Here is a 17,264-nt window from a genome sequence, read left to right as displayed (position 1 = left end):
TCGCTGAGCTCAAATATTATAAGAACTGCTTCCAATAATGTGAAAATGAAAGATGAATCCGAAGATAAATCCGCTCTCTCCCCATATAACGGTTTTGTAAAAAATTACTAAAGGCGCACTAAATAAATAACTAAATACGCCAGAGACATTAAATTTTACACCGGCGATGGTATGAGAGAGTTTTATAAGAGCCGTTCTAAAAATTGTACGGAGAGTGTGGCATACAATTTCGCACTAATAATTCTTTTTAAATATGGCACACCTCTTCTAGGTACCAAATAGTTGACTTTTGACCGAAAATATCGGATGTGGGAAAAAGTCCACTTGCTAAATTTAGTCGAAATCACTTTTTAAAATGCCAAATTGCACTTCTATATCTTAGTTTAGTGCTTAGTTCGCCTTTCTTTTTTATCAAGAAACAAGTTTCATCAAGATATCTCAATTTTCTTATTTTATAGACAGACAGTATGCGGTCTAGTCACCCTGGTTATTTTATGTATATATGTACATACATACATATAAATATCTATTCCCAATTTCTATCTCGATTAGTTTTAGGCGGCATCGTATATGTATGTATGTATATGAACTAGAGAAAAGTATAAAGAGGTTTCCATTATTTTAGAATCACAGATGTTTTTGTGTTAAGTACTGTTTCGTAATAGTATGTGTAAGTACTCAATTCTTTTAATACTAAATCTTTTAAAACGTTTTTTACGGATACATGAATCCAATTGGATAACGTGATATAACGGATTGATTTAAAATTAACCTAAAAATAACAATAAGACACACAATTTTGCACACCATTGGTCAAAACAGAATTTTAAGTATGAGATTGGTATGGTTTATAATTATAATACAAAACAAACGCTCTTCTATTGTATAATTTTTTTATTCTTGGTATAGGAACACATATCTCCTTACTGTAAGAAATATTCGTATATGTATGTACATATTTATGTATACAAATATTTTTAAAAAGCCATCATTTCAGTTCTTATACATATCGCAGAGCACTTTTTCCATGGGTGTATTTCCAATTGTACGTTGAAAATATATTAGTTCGATTTTATGAGAATTCACAGTTCGTAAAAGAGGCAGCATCAGGAGTAGACGACCAAATCGTGCGATCTGCGTAAGAAACTGTGATTTTGTGTGTTGAGATAGCATGACCTAGAAGAAAATAAAACATCAAATTTGAAAACTCGGAAAAACACATATGTAAAAAAAATATGAGCTACTGTAAAAATCAACAAAAGCTTTATTTGTACTATCGGTCTGTTCACCACTTTTTTAAATTTGTTTTAGAAAACAAAGGTAGTTGCAAATTTGCTCAAGTGTAAACAAACTAAAATATGCTATTACCAAAACTGCCAAATGCCTTAAAGTGCTGGTTCTTAAATACACTACTGCCGGTGCTACGTAGTCGACGTTTTGGCAAAGGATTTCACCTTCAGGACCTTGAAACCAAAAATAAAAAAATATACATATATATATACATTAGGGCGGGTCGATTTAAAAATCGCTCAATGAAAATCGTATTCTAGGGATCAAAATAAGAAACTTTGCCGAAGGAACCATATCTCTAAAACGAATTTTGATGTCCCCCAATTTGGGTCAAACTTTTCGGTAGGGGCAAATTTTGAAAAATCCCACTTTGACCCATTTAGAGTGCTCCAATCGAGTCCAAATGTATGACCGACCCCCACTAACTTTGGACGGCCGATCCAGCCATGCCAGTGGCACACCCCCTGGAACTCCCCTGGGGGGTTCCCCATACAATCATTTAAAAAAATCACCATTTTTGGCCTTTACATGAACAAATCAGCTAAATGGCTATGTTTTTTCTTTATTTTTAGTTATTTATTTACAATAATATCTATTTTTTCTCTTAAGAAATTTATTTAGTCAGAACATATGTAAATGAAAAAATTAATTTAAGTGAGTTATAGAAAAGAAACTAAAAAAAATTATTGTTTGAAGTCTTTTTTACTTTCAAGTCTGGGCAATTTCGCACGGCTCTCTAATGTCGTCGCCACAACAGCCTCTACATTTTCCGGTATAACCCGTTTGGAAACGCTAGCTAGCAATTGAACATGTCGTTCCGTTCCTTGTATGTGTGATGGAATTTTTGGATCATTAAACGGTGGATCATCTTGATTTAAATATTCTTTCAATGTATCGTACGGAATGCTTCGCGTAAATGGTGGTTCAAATACGATATTTATATCATTCAAATTGATCATTTCCGTATAACTTGTGCAATTAAAGTTTATATCTGGTTTTTTATAAACTCTAAGTTCCATTGGCTCGTCAACATCGGTTCAATAGCGTAGAATTTTCTTGATGGCACAGTCGCGCTTTTCAAGGTTCTAGAAATCGTGACCAACCAATGAACTTGAAAAATAATGCACTGCCGTACACGACAGAGCCGTAATACTTGGTATTGAAGTACATTGGCACATAACTTTTAATTATAAATTCAACCAGAATTCTTAAATTTGCATCTGGATTTTCCGTTGTCACATATAATCGCAATAATCTAGCGGCCTTGGTGAGCCACTGAGAATGTACAATTTTCCCTGGTTTGATGTTAGCCAGATCCACCGGAACCACGCCGCTAGAAATTGCATGGGCCATGTCGTATAAGTACTTCTTTTTTTTCTGGAGCAGGGGGCATATTTCGCAACTCAATTTTCTGGAAGCCGTCCACCACCTAAAAATATATAATAATAAAATAATTAAAAATGGTTGACAATTATAATAAATGAGTGACAGCAATAACTTACCGGAAGAGTTTCACAAGTTTCGATTTGACGGCTCAGTTTTCCGGTTGCCGATCTTGGTCCAGTGCTGGTTGATTTATCCAAAGCTTCAAACAAATGCCGAAACGGAAATTCGTTGAAGTGTAGAAGGCAAACAAACCAATGCACAGCAATTCGAATCGTCGTATAATTCCACCGTGTGGGCCAGTGTTTGTTGGCTCACCGTCAGTGCATATTCCAATTAATGTATCCAGTGATATATTTTTATCGTTGAAAAAACCATTTAATTTGGTTGTTTTGTATTCAGCGGTTTCATGTTCCAGTCTTACGTAACCAATCAATTCAGAATTGGGTTCTCTCAAAATAACAAGATGAGGTTCTTTTACCATAGTAGTATGATACTTCTCATCAATTTTATCTATCGTTAAAGTATCATCTTTTTTGCCATCGAATGAAAACGCTAACAAATTGGTATCATCTAACCGTTTGCGAAGCACTTCTTGTCTGCATTTCTCTTTTTCTCTGCGAACTTTCGATTAATCCATGATGAGAGGTTTCCCATGCTTATCTTTAATTTTAAAATCTTGCAAAAGAGCGGTTCCCATTGCTGATGCTACTCTGTCAGGCACACCAAATCTGTCACATACCAAGGCAAAGTTAAAACAATCGTATCTCTCTGTGTATTGTGAACTTGTGCTTCTATCCATATCTTCTTGAACCGGTGGCGGTGCGTATGTTGAATCATCGGGACCTTGGTATGTTGGCATTGATGACATAGACGTTGCTCCTTGCTCTTCAGTTTCCATCATAAATGCATTCATTGTTAGTCTTCTCTGATTATGTTCGGGAACCCAGCCGCATGCACATGGAGCTGCCATGTTCGCATTTACATGTTCCAATGTAAAAAATTGTTTCCAGAGATTTTACATACTCTGTAAATTGTTGGGTGTTGTTTCTTCTCTTGATTTGCTCTTGATACTTGTCAAGCAATTTATTCAATTTATTACATACACTTTTTTTCAGTATTATTTCCATACCAATTTTTTCCCAAATTCCAATCAACTTATCTTATACTTGAATAGTGAATGATTTATGGGAAAACTTTTTTTTGTTCTGTTTTAGCACGTTCGCTTAAGTAAAAATAATATCTCAAGAAATCCAGATGGGTTGGTAAATTAAGATCAGTCAAATCAGTAGACACACCAAAAACAGTAACATCATGCTGAGTATATGACTCATTGGGTTTTCGATAGTTGTTGATGTAGTTGCTTCATCTTGCGGTAGTGAAGATGGTGGATTCATTGTAAACTTTTTGATTTGGAATGGTCACTTCACTTATTATTTTTTTTGAAATACCATAGTGGTTATTGCTTTAGTTCTCCTCACTTTCAGAGGTAATAAGAATGAAATGGTAATTTCAATTCTATTTCAAAATTTGCCCCTACCCGAAAGTTCGACCCAAATTGGGGGACATCAGAATTCGTTTCAGAGGTATGGTTCCTTCGGCAAAGTTTCTTATTTTGATCCCTAGAATATGATTTTCATAGAGCAATGGGCGATTTTTTTGCCTCCCCACAAATCGACCCGGCCTAATATATGTACATATATATATTTTTTTTTAATATTTACAACCATAGTCTAGACACAAGCATTTTTGAACATTTGAAAACCTGGCAAAATGGCAGCGATTTAAAAGGATGGATCTATAACAACATAAAGTTATCGCGTATCTTTATAGTTTTTTTTTTTAGAATCGTGCCAAAACTAAAAAAAAACACAACTTTTATGAGAACGCGTTTAAGGTTGACTGATTGATGTGTATTGAGAACGTGGGCCGTAACAAAAATTAAACTTTCAAAATTTAAGTAATTATATGTTTTTATTGAAAATATATTTCGACAAGATAAGTTCTTTACAGTCTTTTTATTCAAAGCTTTTCTGAGTCGGACAAACGAACTATTTCAATCAAATAATCTCATCTGTCTCATGTATAATGTCTAAATAATTTCCAATTGATGTATTCAAGAAATTTGATATAGTTCAGACAAGACAACCATTCCACAATTGAGCTACTATGCATTGAACTAAGAATGTTATCTATTTTTCATAAAAACTTCAGGGAAATGTTTAACACGATTTTTTTAGCTGCAGAAATTTCTAAGAACATAATTTATTCTATAAATTTATCTTCATTTAGTTTCATTACTACACCCTTACCGCGAGGGATGTAATCCGCAAAAGAGCTGAATTAGCCGAGTAAAAAAAGATAAAAAAAAATTTGTAAACGTCAAGATCTGAAATGTTTCAGCCACAAAAACAAAAATTTAAGATTTACAATTACTTTTTAATAAATTGTTACGATTTTGGTTATTAGGAGAAAGAAAGAAATAAATAGCTAAAGGTTCGTTTTATATAAAATATTTTAACAATAAAGGTTTAAACTGCTAGAAGCCGGGATTATAAATTTAACTTCAGAAGAGATTTTGTAGACATATTCGTTTGAAATATACTTATACTTGATAAAATTTAAATTAATACATCAAAAGGGACAAAATTTGATATATTTAATACTTGTATTTGAGAAAAAAGTTAGCTACTTGGTTATTATTGCATTAGTAGTGTGGGAGCACTGTCTATACCGATTTCATTCATATTAAAATTTCATTAACATATCACTCCAATTGGCGCCACGAAGCGAAAAGAAGAAACGACTGGCGCGCTATTGTTAAGTCGGCTATAATCGTGTAAGCAGTGTCTACGCCAGTAAACAAAGAAGAATAATTCAAAGTTTGACCGATATGTTCGGCATAAAGTTTTCCAGAAATATCTATAAGTAGTGTAAAGAGATTTGCTAATTTGTAGACCGATTTCACCCATTTTCATTTTTCTAAACTATTGTCTAAGGTATAATGACCTCGTGTATGGTAAGAAAAATTTTTTTTTTGTACGAGTAAATCTGTACATAACCATATATCATATTACAAATCTTTTTGTGCATTAGCGCCAACATATACGAATGCACTCTTAAGTATTTACCAAATACCCATTTCTATTAACACTTGAAGTTATTGTCCATTACGGGTATACTAAATAAAGATTGTATAATACTGCAAATACTGTAAAATGAAATATTAAAAATAAGCCCAATTGTTCGTCCAATTTCACATTGTAGTGGTCATATGGAAAAAGTTTGGTTACTGGATTTCATCGAGAAGTAACGGAGCCCAGCCGCTTATTAATGTAGCCTTTTCTTTTTATAATACAACTGTATTAGTTACATCTACGCAATTGCTAATTTATGTTTAGTATAGTTGTTGAAAACAATTGTAGTAAATATTATTTTAAGATGCAAACACACATATGTACATACATATGTATGTATATAATTTGTTCTCATATTCTTTAAATGACCATGAATACGGCCCAAACCAAAACACTTGCTCTGTTTCTCCATAGTGCATAGATTCTTCACTTCCTTGTCCGGTCTTAGATCAAGTATCCTCTGGGTAGGCAAAAATCATACGTTTGAAGGCGCGCTAAAGAGAGAGGACGAAACATCCCTTCTCCAGGGTTGTGCGCTGTCCAAGAAATGCGATGGACTGGAAAGACTCCGTCTCCGAGTACTGGCATTCACTCCGGTGAATGCCACAATGCGCAGCATCCGACGGTAGAAGAAAAAGATGTGACCAAAGATGAATTCTATGAGCGCTTGGACCGCGCACCTATGAGAGCTTCCCTTGACACGATGTCAAAGTCGAGTTGGCGACTTTAATTCCAGGGTGGGCAAAGAATGTATCTCCACGATGAAACGTCCCCAAATGGGTTGAAACAAAGTCGACAAAGAATGCCCGTAAACTAACACAAGGAAGGTTCGACGGCGAGAAGCTGCAATCACAACAGATAGCCGAAAGATTTTCTACTCGACTTGCACTCTTGCTCTCTGAGAGCACTTGTTAATAACTCGGTATAAGGAAACTGAAGGACGACATTTCAAGCTCCTTACGTACAGCTGTAACCGAAACCATTGATTTTCAGAAAATGAAAAAGAACAGGTGTTACGACGAGAAGTATCATGTCGCAGCGGAGAGAAAACAGACTGCCTAACTCACGACGTTACGATCGACCACATCACGTGCGGGATGGGATGGATACCGAGTGTTGAAGAGGGAAGCGAGATGCATTTGTACTTCTCCAGCCTGCTCAATAGTAGTCAAAGCATAACGCCAGGAGAGATCGAACCCCAAGTTTGAATAGCAATTACCCGTCTGAAGACAACAAAACAGCGGGGATCAATGTATTGCCGACCGATCGGTTGGATGAAAGCATGCCCAACGATTGGAATTTAAGTGTGCTCTTGCCAATCCATAAAAAGGGGGTGATGGGTCTCTGCGCCAAAAACCGTGGGATAAGCCTTCTCAACGTCGCATATAAGGTTCTATCGAGCATATTGTGTGAAAGATTAAAGCCCACTGTCAACAAACTAATTGAACCTTATCAGCGTGGCTTTAGACCTGGAAAATCAACAACCGACCAGATATTCACCATGCGCCAAATTTTGGAAAAGACCCGTGAAAGGAGAATCGACACACACCACCACTTCGTCGATTTCAAAGCTGCTTTCGACAGCACGAAAAGGAGCTGCCTCTATGTCTGAATTTGGTATCCCCGCAAAAGTAAAAAAGTAAACTGACGTTGAGCAACACCAAAAGCTCCGTCAGGATCGAGAAGGACCTCTCCGAGCCGTTCGATACCAAACGAGGTTTCAGATAAGGTGACTCCCTATCGTGCGACTTCTTTAATCTGCTTCTGGAGAAAATAGTTCGACCTGCAGAACTTAACCGAGCAGGTACAAATCTTTTATAAGAGTGCACAGCTGCTGGCGTCAACACCCGCGCCGTTAGTTCTGCTTTCTCCAGACTGGATAAGGAAGCAACGCAGATGGGTCTGGCAGTGACCGAGGGCAAGACGAAATATCTCCTGTCATCAAACAAACAGTCGTCGCACTCGCGACTTGGCTCTCACGTCACTGTTGACAGTCATAACTTTGAAGTTGTAGATAGTTTCATATATTTGGGAACCAGTGTAAACGCCACCAACAATATCAGCTTAGAAATCTAACGCAGGATAACTCTTGCCAACAGGTGCTACTTCGGACTGAGTAGACAATAGAGAAGTAAAGTCCTCTCTCGACGAATAAAAACCAAACTCTATAAGTCACTCATAATTCCCGTCCTGCTACATGGTGCAGGGGCTTGGACGATGACAACAACTGATGAGTTGACGTTGCGAGTTTTCGAGAGAAAAGTTCAGCGAAAGATTTACGGCCCTTTGCGCGTTGGCCACGGCGATTATCGCATTCGATGGAACGATGAGCTGCATGAGATATACATATGACGACATTGACATAGTTCAGCGAATTAAAAGACAGCGGGCAGCTCTGAAAGTATTCGACGCTGTACCCGCCGGGGTAAGCAGAGGAAGAGGAAACGACTGGCGCGCTGTTGTTGACTCGGCTATAATCGCGTAAGCGGTGTCTACGCCAATTAAGAAGAAGAATCAATTTTTACTTAGATCAAACTTACTTAACAGAAGATGAGTTTCCTGTTTTTTCAAGAGTGGGAAGTAATTATTATGAAGATTCTTCTTTTAAAGGGAGATTATTTTATTCCCTCCTTAAAATGTAGCCCACATATTTTAGACTAGCTTTTTACCCGCGGCTTCGCCCGCAGTAGAGCCATTGAATAAGTATGAGAGATAAAGGGTAAGGGTCAAAATGATAACTAAATTTTATTGCTTGGCTGATATCAACAATTTTTAAAAATTCCTACAGACAATGAAGATTCAACACCCTAAAATATGCGTATTGAAATGCAACAACTAATCTTAAAATATATTTCACCGTAACAAAAATCAATAATTCTGAATTCTAACAATTTAAAAAAATAAAATACAAAGTATTAATCTAGGATATTTTTGTAGACCATGTTATAAGTTTTCCCGTCGGGTGCAAATACATATATGTGTGAATTCTGGGTATTAGATCAGAGCCGCTCAAAAACACGGGAACAGGCTACATAAAGTTGACCATGAGAGAGGCATGGGTTTTCTAAATGCACTCCTGCTACCAGTAATGTTTGTCATTGTGCCTTGTTTATAGTTACAGCAAAGCTAAGCTTTGCAGGAAACTGAACCCTTTTAAATTTGAATGGAAAGTCAGTGGGAATAATTGGTATCCGAAGTATTATAACAATATTTCCCTTACCGATACCTGTTAAAATAGTAGCACCAAGTATGTTCTGTCCCAATTTTACTATCCGAAGCTTTGTTCCATTACATAGCAGAGGAGCATCTAGATTTCGCATAAGCATTACTGGTATATTTAGTTTCAATTGAAGTTTATGTGACGGTACACCCTATAGTTCGAGTGAATTTAAAACTCCACAGGATATGAAATACTTAGTTCCGTATCTATAATTGTATCCATTGACAAATATTCCTTCATTTTTCCTTGAACCTCGTTTAAAATATCAGTGCTGATCCTATTAACAATTTCATTTCTTGGTGCTAATATTGCTCTTGCACGCAACCACTGATCACTACACAAATTTTGTTGCAATTCCGGAAAAACATTAGCAATGAAATCCACATCACTTTCTACTAAATTACAAAATTCTCTTGACAGTAATATATAGCCTGCAACGTCAACAGCTAAACAACCATCACCAATTTTCAACAACATTTCTGCGTAAAGTCCTGAATCCACGTCATTAAGAAGATGCACTCTCATATTAGTTTTCAGGCGGAGTTTTTCAACTCTCGACCATAAGCGTGATGATTTAATGCACGCTTAAATTTCATCTGCTGGTGTCCCCCTCTGAATCACTGGGAGGGTTTGACGGAAATCACCAGTCAATAAAACTACCATGCCATTTTGGATATACCAGATTTTCGCTTCCGAGGCACTTTCTAAGAAAAGCAGAGTAAGAATTAACATCAGCGAGTAAGATCTAAAATAATAAAATAACTGCTAACCACAAAAATTACGGATTACCTCTAAAATTTGAATAGTTTTATACTGCATGCAACGACAGAAGAAAATACAATAAATATAGAAAAATTAACATTAAATATTATGTTAATACAACTCTAACAAATAATTTCGACCAAATTAGTTATCACAAAAACGGTAATCACGGACTTTTATTTAGATCATTAAAAGAGAAATAATTCTTTCATACATAACTTTTGTGTACCTTGAACCGCTTTCGCAGCGCAAGGAACGGAAGCCCTCAAAGATAAATAATTTCCCTCGTTTTTTACACATTTATCACTGTTTCTTCGCTCCTATTGGTCGCATCGTGATGCTATATAGCCTATAGCCTTCCTCGATAAATGGACTATCCAACACAAAAAGAATTATTCAATTCGAACCAGTAGTTTCGGAGATTAGCGCGTTCAAACAAACAAACTCTTCAGCTTTATAATATTAGTATAGATGACAAACTATGTTCCACGCCACATATTTTTCTCGTTGCGATTTATAAGTTAGAGCGCAAAACATTGCAAAGTTCCTTTCATGAATTGTTTTGAACAAGCAGCAGCTTTTAGTAGCCTAGAGCCGTTCACTCTTTACTGTGGCTGACACAACACTACAAAATACTGGATAATAAAGCATTTCAAGTGCTAATAAATCATTGCTTTTTGGGAAAAAATACTGATGAATTTGGGCTCTGCACCAGGGAAATCTACCGTTGAAAAGCGATTTGCTAAGTTGGAAAGAGTCGAAATGACCATCGAGGACAATGACGCCCTACTTGTAAAGAAGCGAAAGCTCTGTGCAAAGTGGGTGCCTCGCAAGTTCATAATCACAAAACAACGAATTGCTGATTCTGAGGAGCGTTTGAGTGCTCTTTAACATGGTTTCATCATTTCACACAGGAGTGCAATCGACTGATTTAATATCTTCGAAAATATTCTTTTAAATCATATGCAGTAAAGGGACAAAAAGATCTATATTAAATTAATAATGTATTTAAGGTATTTAATTGAATAAGTATTTATTATGTATTGGTTAAAATCGCTTCGAAAATTAGTCATTATTTGTCGTAAAAAGTATGTAAATGACAAAAATATGTTATTGTGGGATATCCATAAGAGATAGACATATGTATACCATCGCGGGGTTTTTGTGGACCTTTTTTTGTGTACGATACTTAGTATGGTTTTAGTAAATCTCGTAGGGTTCAGCCTGCTTTTTCAATGTAAACGTAGAGCATGTAATTACGTACGACATCACATTAGAAACCTCAAAATTAACAGTAATTCTCGACTATTTCATGGATTCGTATTGTTTAATACAGTTTTACATACATGAATTTGAATTATGATTTGAAATATATTTTTAGTATTTATTTTAATTTTATTGACTTTTAACATAAGAAGATAAGATGTCCATCCCCTGGTTCTAAGTTACCACCCATTAATTTCCAGCCAAATCGATTAAGATTTTCTTCATTTGAATTGTAGTACTTACATGAGCTTGGTCTTGAAGGTTTTCTATTTGCGCGGGGTCTTTGAGCCCCCGGGTTTCGGGCCGAAATAAAACAATTGCTTTCATGCATGCAAATTCAGCGGGATCAACTAGAACTGCCTTGTATTTGTAGAAAATTTCATGTAATGTCCGTACACTGGCGGCTACCTAGAAAATATTTAAATCTATTACCACTTATATTAGGTATTACGAGGTATGTTCGAAAAATATCGCGAATCGTAACTGACAGTTTTCTTCGATTGCAGGGGCGTGGTGCATCATGAGTTCTTGCCACAGGGAAGAACGGTCAATAAGGAATATTACCTGCAAGTTATGCCCAATTTGCGCGAAGCAATCTGCCAGAAACGCCCGGATTTGTGGAAGAACAAAAATTGGCTTTTGCACCACGATAACGTCCCTGCTCACACACATCGTTGCTTGTGCGCGTCTTTTTGGCCAAAAACAACACACTAATGATGCCGCAGCCACCGTATTCCCCAGATCTGGTCTCCTGTGACTTTTTCTTGCTCCCTAAACTGAAGAAGCCCATGAAAGGACGACGTTACGCTTCTCTTGACGAGATAAAGACGGCATCGAAGGAGGAGCTGATTTTTTGAAGTGCTTCGAAGATTGGAAAAACCCTTGGCACAAGTGTATAATATCTCATGGAGATTACTTTGAAGGGGATAAAATAGATACTCATGAATAAATAAATAATTTTTGAAAAAACACAAAATTCGCAATACTTTGTGAACACACCTCGTATATTATCACATATTATTGATATGATTTAAAAACATTTGTGTTTAAGAGTACATCTTTAAAGAATTGTTTCCCTTTTAATAGAGAAGGTAAGAAAGTTCTCTCTATTTTATGTTCCTTTGTTTTATTACTGACAATGATTTCCATGAATTGGAAAAACTACCCGATATTTGAATACACCGCGCGTCACCACGTTAGCAAGCCTTTATCAGCCTAATAAATACAATAGCTTCTAATTTTTTGTTATTAACTTTCAGCTATTTTGTATGAATAATCACTGGTAAAGAAATCAACCACCAAGATTTGGATAAAAGCTGGTGTTAAAGTTAGCTCATCACTACTTAAAGGGTGATACATAATCAAAACTATTAAAATTAAAGAAAAAACTGCCACTTAAAGTTTACCGAAAAAATAAACGATTACATTTTGCACCGGAGGACATGGCAATAAAGTCTGATTGACGCTTTATTGTCTTTCAAGACAAAAAAAAATGTATAAAGGTCGATGTAAACAATAATGAATAATAGTATTTGCTTACTTAATAATTCTTTTGCTGATTTTCAAAACAAAAATATGAAAGAAAAGTAACACACTAATTTTTGTTTTATTTAGTAGAAAAATTATTAGTTTTGTAATCTCTAATAATATAATATTATAATTGTAGCTTTTTTTAGTTTTGAAAGAAATTAACCAAAATTGTTTAAAAACAAGTAAGAAAGAATTAAGTTCGGGTGCATCCCAACATTTTATACTCTTGCAATTTGCACGAATCAAAGCCAGGTAATATCAATAATTTTTGCCAATATCACATGCTATTAACATGCCACATACTAAAAATTCACTGGATTTCATTAAAGTACATACAATAAAGGTTCATATGGAGTAAAGTCATACGGATGTTTGAAAATACTGAAATTAGGTCAAGTTTTCGTCCAATTGTACCTATTTTAAGCAAATCTTTATATTAGGTATATGAGGGCTAAGGGACGTTGACCGATATTTTCGATATAGGGGTCCACAGATTCTGTACCTAGGTGCTTGAACAGATTTTATTGGATTTAGACAATTTTTTGTCATAAGGCGGCATACTTTTAGGGAATTATTAATGCATTATTTTAGCCCGTTATATTAATTACTTCTTGATTTGTGTACTGGAAAGTGAAAGAATCAAATGAAATTTTAAATTGTTTTATATGGAAAGTAGGTATAGTTGTAGTCCAATTTCGCCCATTTTCGCAATGTGACACAGGAATATCAAGGGAATGCTACGTACTAAATTTAGTCGAAATCGGTTGGGCAGGTCCCGAGATAGGTGATTTCATAAACAGGGTTCAGTACCACGCCTATTGTCCAATTTTTACACCAACTTTCTTAAGGCGCTCTTAGGTCATCTCAGAGATAAAATTGTATGCCTCTAGTGTATTTAGTTATTGATTTATTGCGCTTTTAGTAATTTTTTACAGTACCATTATATAGGGAGTAAGCGGGGTTATCCTCCGATTTCATACACTCCCGGAGGAGTTCTTATAGTTATCGTGCTCAGCAAATTTGGTTATTGTAGCTTAAGTAGTTTTGGAGATATGTATATTAAACTTGTTAGAGGGCGTGCAATCCCCGCTTTTTCAAAACATTTTTGTCACAAGTGCATCTTGTTACTGCGATCCACTGCGCCGAATAATACTTCTATATCTTAATTATTTAAGTGTTTAGTTATGGAACTTTATGTGTTTTCGGTTAATGGCGATTTGTGGGCGTGGTCCGTTTAAACCCATCTGCGAACTCCTAATTTTTTTTTGCTAGGGAACTGACATATCAAGTTTCATCAAGATACATATATCGATTTTTACTCAAGGATTTCAACTTTTCTCGTCATTCTGATCATTTATATATTTATATAACAGTACTGGTTGCAAGAGTATACTAATTAGTTACATACATATATACTTACTTCTTCTTTAGTAACGCAATTCTCACTCTCTTGTGTGGTGTCATAATTATTGCAGTGTTCTGAAACTGAGAATAAAGTGCATCCAGTAGGGTCTAAAGGAATGCACCATTGAATGGCGTTGAGTAGAAAAAGATCCGACCATGATTCTTCTAAGAGAATGACCTAAAATTATATACAAAGAAAACATAGTACCTTATACATATTGGAAATAAAAGCAAGAAAAAACGTTAATTTTTGTTGCACCTAAGCTTTAATACCCTTCACAAAGGTAAAAATTCCTACAAAAACTTGATAGTTTGTATGGCAGCTATATGATGCACAAGGAAGCTACATATATGTATGCTAAAGTGCCCCGATTTGAATAATTTCTTCAGAGAACACACTATTGCTTTAGACTATACCCCTGCTAAATTTTGTTGAGATACTTCGTCAAATTAAAATTTTTTTCATACAAGCACTTGATTTTGATGGGTCGGTTTTTAATGGTAGCTATATGATATAGTGATCCAATTTGAAGAATTTATTCACATATTATAGCAATGATTTGAATAGTAATACATTCCAAATTTCGTGCAGATATTATCTGCCTAAATAAAAAAGGGACCCTTGCAAGAACTTGAATTTAATCGTTCAGAGTAATTGGCAGCTATAAGCTTTAGTGATCTGATGCGACCGCAAGGCAGTATAACACCAGTATAAACACCAGAGGTGAGTCACTCTTACAGTATATTCTGAATAATAATCTAAGTATATGTATGTAGCAAGGGCGATAAGCCAACCTTTATTTTCCCAAGCTGTGATAGGTTTCCGGCGTGGGAGGAAGTACAGGACTTTACGCTATCAACAGACACAGACAGTCTCGTTGTGGATAATTGGAGGGTATCCGATGAGCCTTCCATGTCGGATCACTCCTGGATACTTTTTAGCATACTCGAGAAATACAGTACTTCTCTCAAATATCGGAAACCTAGAAGAACAGCATGGGAAATTTACAAGAATAGCAACAAAAGGCCTTGAAAAAGAGGCAATAAGAGTATCAGTAATCCTCAAGAACTCGGTACAGAAGTAGAGAAGTTAGAAAAAATCTTAACAACAACTTTCAATAAATCCACTCCGCTAACAGTTCTGAAAAAAAATTCTCCAAGTATCCTCTGGGTAGCCTAAGAGCATCCGTTTGAAGGCGAGCTAAAGTGTGCGCTGGGTTTGGGACCCGCCACTTAAAAAAACACCCCCAATGAAAAAGCGTAAACAGCCTCGGATGAGAGACCCCCCTTTTGATGACGACAATGACAAACGAAATAAGGACTACGAATTGAGGGCATGCACCTGGAAAGTCCGGTCCCTTAATTGGGAAAAGCTGATATCACCGTCATTCCAGGAAATGCGATGGACGGGACAAGGACAGAGACGAGTAGGTTCTTGTGGCATTTACTACAGTGCCCATATAAAGGAGCGTAAATTTGGTGTGGGATTCGTGGTGGAAGAGAGACTCCGTCGCCGAGAACTATCATTTACTCCGGTGAATGAACGTCTAGAGACGATCTGCATCAAAGCTAGTTTCTTCAACATATCGCTGATTTGCGCCCACGACCCGATGGAAGAGAAGGACGATGTGACTAAAGATGCCTTTTATGAGTGCTTGGAGCGCACTTATGAGAGCTGCCCCCGCCACGATGTCAAAATCCTGCTTGGCGACTTCAACGCCAGGGCGAGCAAAAAAGGTATCTTTGGCACTACGGTCGGTAAATTTAGCCTCCACGAGGAAAAATCGCCAAATTGGTGGAGTCTGATCGACTTCGCCGGGGCCCGAAATATGGTTATCAGTAGTACTAGATTCCAGCATAAGAAGATTCATCCAGCTACCTGGCTGTCTCCGGATCGAAAAACTACCAACCAGCCGCCGGGGGAAGCAGAGGAAGACCTCCACTCCCTTGGAAGGACCAAGTCGAGAAGGACCTGGCTTCGCTTGCAATATCCAATTGGCGCCACGTAGCGAAAAGAAGAAACGACTGGCGCGCGGTTGTTAACGCGGCTATAATCGCGTAAGCGGTGTCTACGCCAATTTGTTTGATGACAGGAGAAATTTCGTCTTGCCCTCGTTCACTCCCAGACCCATTTGCTTTGCTTCCTTGTCCAATCTGTTGAGGCCGATGATATCAATATAATCGACATACGGCAGCAGCTGTACACTCTTATAAAAGATTGTACCTGCTCGATTAAGTTCTGCAACTCGAATTATTTTCCCCAGCAGCAAATGTCACCGTGTCTGAAACATCGTTTGGTATCGAACGGCTCGGTGAGGTCCTTCCCGATCCTGACCGAGCTTTTGGTGTTGTTCAACGTCAGCTTACACAGTCGTATTAGTTTTGCGGGGATACCAAATTCAGGCATCGCGGCATAAAGGCAGCTCCTTTTCGTGCTATCAAAGGCAGCTTTGAAATCGACGAAGAGGCGGTGATCTGATTTTCTTTTCACGGGTCTTTTCCAAAAATATCTGGTCGTTTTTTGATTTTCCAGATCTAAAGCCACGCTGATAAGGTTAAGTCAGTTTGTTGAAGGTGGGCTTTAATCTTTCACACAACAGGCTCGATAGAACCTTATACGCGATGTTGGGGAGGCTTAATCACGGCTGTTGGCTCAGATTGTGGGGTCTCCCTTTACACACTTAAATTCCAATCGCTGGACATGCTTTCGTCCGACCATATTTTAAAATGAAGCTGATGCATGCTCCTTATCATTTCTTCGCCGCCGTGTTTGAATAGCTCGGCCGGTAATCCATCGGCTCCCGCTGCTTTGTTGTTCTTCAGACAGGTAATTGCTATTCGAACTTCTTCATGATCGGGCAATGGAAGGTCTGCTCCATTGTCATCGATTGGGAAACGGGTTCGCCTTTTCCTGGCGTTGTACTTTCACTGCCATTCAGCAGGCTGGAGAAGTGTTCCCTCCATAATTTCAGCATGCTCTGTGCGTCGGACACTAGATCGCCTTTAGGGGTTCTACAAGAGTATGCTCCGGCCTTGAAACCTTCTGTTAGCCGCCGCATTTTTTTGTAGAATTTTCAAACAGTACCCCTGTCGGCCAGCATGTCAAGCTCTTCATACTTACGGATTTCGGCCTCTTTGTTTTTCTGTTTGCAAATCCGTCTCGCATCCCTATTGAACTCTCGGTGTCTATCCAATCTCGCTCGTGCTCGTGGTCGATAGTAACGTTGCGAGGTAGGCAGCCTGTTTTCTCTTCGTTGCAACACGGCACTCCT

General features: G+C 37.2%; 1 protein-coding gene across 1 annotated transcript in view; it reads right to left on the bottom strand.

The window, feature by feature from the left end:
- Positions 1 to 877: 877 nt before the first annotated feature.
- Positions 878 to 17,264, bottom strand: part of LOC105223960 (photoreceptor-specific nuclear receptor) — a 77,563-nt gene continuing 61,176 nt past the window's right edge. The window contains exons 9-11 of the mRNA XM_049451310.1: positions 14,009 to 14,170; positions 11,302 to 11,466; positions 878 to 1,176 (exon numbers count right to left, since the gene is read on the bottom strand). Coding sequence (XP_049307267.1) covers positions 994 to 1,176; positions 11,302 to 11,466; positions 14,009 to 14,170 — 510 coding nt within the window. The 3' untranslated portion in view covers positions 878 to 993. The remainder of the gene's footprint in view (positions 1,177 to 11,301; positions 11,467 to 14,008; positions 14,171 to 17,264) is intronic.

The sequence above is a fragment of the Bactrocera dorsalis genome, chromosome 3 (assembly GCF_023373825.1).
Source record: "Bactrocera dorsalis isolate Fly_Bdor chromosome 3, ASM2337382v1, whole genome shotgun sequence".
NCBI classification, from domain to species: domain Eukaryota; kingdom Metazoa; phylum Arthropoda; class Insecta; order Diptera; family Tephritidae; genus Bactrocera; species Bactrocera dorsalis.
Note: the sequence above shows the minus strand (reverse complement) of the source record. Positions and strands in the feature narration are given on the sequence as shown.